Here is a 4,538-nt window from a genome sequence, read left to right as displayed (position 1 = left end):
AGGAGGAAATGGCAACCCACTCCAGTATTCTTGCCTGGAGAATCCCATGGACAGAGGAGTCTGGCAGGGTCCATGGGGTTGCAAAGAGCCAGACACGAAACTGATTCCTTCAGTGGAGATTGAAGGAGAGAAGAGTCGGGATGCTCTATCAGGAACGAACTTGAAAGACCGAGAGGAGAAAACCTAGAAAGTGTGAAAGAACATCCCTAAGATTAGGGTTCCTCTCTGCTCCGTTGCTTCAGTCTTGCCCGACTCTTTGCAACCCCACGGACAGAGGAGCCAGGGAGGGTCCACGGGGTCACAAAGAGCTGGACTCGACGGAGCACACGTGCTCGCGCCTCCGTTCACAGACATGCTGTCCGTGGCCATTTCTGCTGTGGCAGAGCTGGGAGGCTGGGACAAAAGCCAGCGTCGTTGTTCACTTGCTGTCATGTCTGACTCTTTGTGACCCCATGAACTGCAGGACACCAGGCTTCCCTGTCCATCACCAGCTCCCGGAGCTTGCTCAAACTCATATCCAAAGAGTTGGTGATGCCATCCAACCATCTCATCCTCTGTCATCCCCTTTTCTTCTTGCCTTCAATCTTTCCCGGCATCAGGGTCTTTTCCAGTGAGCTGACCCTTCGTATCAGGTGGTTAAAATATTGGAGCTTCAACTTCAGCATCAGTCCTTCCAATGCATATTCAGGGTTGATTTCCTTTAGGATTGAATGGTTTGATCTCCTTTACCTATTATGTGGCTCTTTCCAGAAGAAGTTTGCCAGGTCCTGGCCTCGAAAGAGAGGAGGCAGACCTAGACCAAGGCACTGATATTGGGAATAAAGACAAGGACGTGAAGCCTGGTGGGATTGAGGAGGTGGACTTTGCAGGGCAGGATGGGGGCAGAGAAGGGGGACAGACAGTGGAGAGCACCCGGGTTCTCTCTCGGTAGCTGGGAGGGACCTCGTTTCCACCCCCAACACCTTGATGTACACACCAGGTCCCGCATTTCCTGAGAACTTAACAGCAAGCTGTTTTTCCCAAACACCCCTCAATGAATGTGAGTGACCCTTTGTTCCAGAAAGCCTGGGACAATATGTCTAAAATGAAACCCCTCTTTTTCAAGTTACTGGTCTACTAGAATATTAACTCCTTTTTCTAACGCTGCCATAAGACTGAGAAGGGGGGTCAGTCATTTATAGAAAATATAGAAGTTTGAATTCGGCAAGTTAAAATCTATGAAAGTGGTTTTTTTTCATCTTTATCGTGACTGAACTAATCCAAAGTAAAGCCCTATTAGATAATTTAATAGATAACAGTTTCACAAAGTAGCTGCTTGGTGACTTCACAGTAAATCTTTGCCTTATTTATTCTTTAAATCTTAATTAGAGAATTAATGACAGGTTCTAGGCGGGTAAATAGGTTTGCTGTCAGGGTAAGATCACCTTGAGGAACTGTTCACAGCCTCCTCCTTCACAGCGTGGTTCAGTGAAAATACGCAAAGATCCCAAGTCTTGTAAACTTCATGAATCCTGTTACATTAAGTCCGTCCCTGCAAAATAAACTTATTAACGACTATTCAATTCTGCAGGCCTCATCAGGGCCCCTGGGTGTCAAGAGCGGCCCTGAGGCTGCTCTTGGCACCAGAAAGACCAGAAGGCCCGGGTGTCTTCCCTCACTGGGCTCTCAGTCCAGAGTGGAAGCACAGGGGTCAGTGGGCGTCCAGGTGTATAAGATGTGAGCTCTTCTTTTCTCTTCAGTTTTACTGAAGTATAGTTGATTTACGATGTTGTGCTAATCTTTGCTCTACAGCAAAGTGACTCGCTTTTATACATATACATATATACATATATAGATATATTCTTAGTTATATCCTTTGCCATCATAGTTCACCCCAGGAAACTAGCTCTGGCTCCCTCTGCTGTACAGCAGGCCCTTGTTCTTTATCCACCCCATATAGAACAGTTTGCATCTGCTCATCCCAAACTCCCAATCCTTTCCTCCCCCACTCCCCTTCCCCTTGGCCACCACAAGCCTGCTCTCTGAGTCCGTGAGTCTGTCTCAGGTGGGGCCCGTTCTTAATAGAGGCGGAACCGTCCGCTACTGGTGGCTAGCTTCCCGTTCTCCACCACGTTCTCATCCTTCTACCAATAAAGCGAGCCTCCTGCCCGCACGCCCCCTGCACCTTCTGGCTGAAGTGGAAGGTGATGCCCAGGCCAGCCCTGACCCGCCCAGGTGCCTCCTGCTCCCGTCACGGTGACGGGCCCAGGTCCCTCCGGGACTTGCTGAACTGCTGCTGGGAGGACCAAGCCCTTCCCTCCCGGGTGTGAGGCTGTGGACCGGAGTCAGAACACGGCCACCATGGGTCCTTCCCTAGATGGAGTTTGGGACACAGGATGCTGACACCTCGGCCCAGACTCTGCTGCCTAGCCTCCCCGTTCCGCCCCCAGTATGGCTTCCAGACCAGTAAATTGCCCTCTTTTGCCTTAGTCAGTCTGAGTTGGGTTTCTGGACCTGGCAGGAAAATTCCGGCCGATAAAAATGGGGTCAAGGAAGCGGGAGATGGGAGGGAGCTCTCACTGGGGCATCAGAGAAGTGAGCACGTCCAGCTGAGTCCTGAAGACTGGCCAGGCGTGTCTCCAGACAGAGGCGGCGGTGAGGCCGGGCATGCCAGGAGCAGCCCAGCACGGGCAGAGGCACAGCGGGTGGGGCTGGCCCTGGAGGGGCCAGGTCTGCTGTGACGGGAGGCGTGGGCCAGGCTGGACAGGGCAAGGGAGCGAGAGACACCCGAAGGTAGGGCAGAACCTCTGAGACGGTCACGAGGAGGATGTCCCACAGCCTCGGTCAGAAGTGCCCCCCCCATCTGCCCTTGAGGAGAAACTACTTCCAGGCAAGCGGCAATCTGTAGGGCAGCGTTTGGCTGGACTTTGTCTCTCATTACGCTGGCTCCCACCCTGGCCTCTCTGTAATTAGGGCTTGCTTTCCTCTCCTGATAACCAGTGTCAGCCACAAACTGCCTGGGAGGAATAAGCCATTTGACTCCTACGTGACTCTGAAATACAGTATTTTGGTTGGGTTTTAATTTGCCTGTAACTGCTGCTAAAAATTGAAACATACATATAATATTATGGGTCTGGCGCTTGGAATGCAGAAGCTTAGCTTGAAAACAGCAGTTGAGTGTGTGGCTCACACACAAACATGTTCATTGCTAAACATGAAAACGTCTCAGGTTTCTTGTAGGAGTTGGTTGATTCCCTTTGTCTTAGTTGAGCAGGAGACTTTAGGTTAAAAGTAGCGCATAATCCTTGAAGGCAGTTTCTGGAAGTCTCGGAGTCTGACAGATCGCTGCAACAGGAAATAAAATCAGGGAAACCTAGGACCTCTCTGGACTATTTCTATAGTTTCCTGAGAACCTGGAATCATTTCACATGGAAGTTTCTGAAATGGGGCAGGGTCTGTGGGTAAATGCATTTGGAAAAGCCTGGGTGCGGCATCCTTCTGTTGAGGACCCACCAAGCTCCTGGTTTTCTGATGGCTCTGAGAAGTCCCGAGGTGGAGGGACGAGATTGTGTGCAGGGGCCTCAGGTGACCTGGGACCCACTTTCGTCCAGCATAGCTACACAGGACATGGGTTGAGTTGTGGGTTTTCTTAAGGATCCGAAACAAACCTTGGAGAGGCTGTGGTGGAGACGAGAATTCGCAAGGGCTCTTGGCACCACCTGTGCTGAGAAGTGACCCAGCCTGTCCTGGACGTGCTGGGCACAGACCGTCCCCAGACTTGGACACTCAGCCTTCTGACCTGTGATGCACACGCCGCCATGAGGCCTGAGGACCCTGTGGCTCAAGGCGCCGCAGGAGGACACGAGCAGAGTGAGCAAGCTCGTGTGGGGCGTGAGCAGCCGGGGTGACCAGAGAGGGCTGGTCACTCCCACGTGTCGGACTGGCAGATAGTGATGTGCGTAGATCTGGAGGTACTGCGGCCAAATAAGATGGTTCTTGGCTTTAAGAAGCCCGACGTCTGATGGGCTGGAAGTATCAGGGTGGATTAAACCAGAACACAATGAGCTACGTTACAAAGAAGGACACGGTACACACGGACTCAACACAGAGGAATCGTCACTGTCTGGGTGAACTATCGTGAAGGGCTCCCTGGGGAGGAAGTCATGTTAAGGAGAAGCTCAAACAATGAGTGGAATTTCCAGAGAGGTGTCCATACTGTTACCAGTTAAGAGCGGTCCCAACCACAGCACCTGGAAAACCCAGCTGACGGCAGCTTCATTATCTTATGTGAAGGATGGAGGCCAATGGATGAATCTCGACAACATGCTGAGACAAAAGCCACATCCGCAAGATTGCATTCTGTGTAATTCCATTTATGTGACATTCTAGAAAAGGCAAAACTATAGCAACAGGAAACAGAGAGGCGGTTGCCAGGAGCTGGGATGGGGCTTGCCCACCAAGAGGGCAGGAGGGGGCTTGTTGGGGGAATGGGGACGTCTTGACTGTGGGGATGGTCGTGCTGCCATCTGCATCTATCACTCCAACAGCTGCATTCTTAA

The 4,538-nt window shown here is 51.5% G+C and overlaps 1 protein-coding gene across 1 annotated transcript; it reads right to left on the bottom strand.

Moving 5' to 3' along the window:
- Window positions 1-3,037: 3,037 nt before the first annotated feature.
- On the bottom strand, window positions 3,038-4,319 carry LOC145518571 (uncharacterized). Its single transcript, XM_081523306.1, has 3 exons — window positions 4,230-4,319; window positions 3,648-4,005; window positions 3,038-3,324 (listed from the first exon to the last, which is right to left on the bottom strand). Exons 1-3 carry the CDS (start codon window positions 4,256-4,258, stop codon window positions 3,265-3,267), a joined length of 447 nt encoding a protein of 148 aa, XP_081379432.1. The 5' UTR covers window positions 4,259-4,319; the 3' UTR covers window positions 3,038-3,264.
- Window positions 4,320-4,538: the final 219 nt, after the last annotated feature.

The sequence above is a fragment of the Giraffa tippelskirchi genome, chromosome 8, assembly GCF_054371585.1.
Source record: "Giraffa tippelskirchi isolate mGirTip1 chromosome 8, T2T-mGirTip1v1.2.pri, whole genome shotgun sequence".
Taxonomy (NCBI): Eukaryota; Metazoa; Chordata; class Mammalia; order Artiodactyla; family Giraffidae; genus Giraffa; species Giraffa tippelskirchi.
This window is presented reverse-complemented; position numbering and strand designations above follow the sequence as displayed.

Excerpts from the sequence above, each read along its gene's own strand:
- LOC145518571 (XM_081523306.1), bottom strand. The coding sequence starts at position 4,258 with ATGAAGCTGCCGTCAGCTGGGTTTTCCAG. Across the intron at positions 4,006-4,229 it reads CCGTCAGCTGGGTTTTCCAG|CCCATCAGACGTCGGGCTTC; the intron begins GTGCTGTGGTTG and ends TGATACTTCCAG. Across the intron at positions 3,325-3,647 it reads TCCACCACAGCCTCTCCAAG|CGATCTGTCAGACTCCGAGA; the intron begins GTTTGTTTCGGA and ends TTCCTGTTGCAG.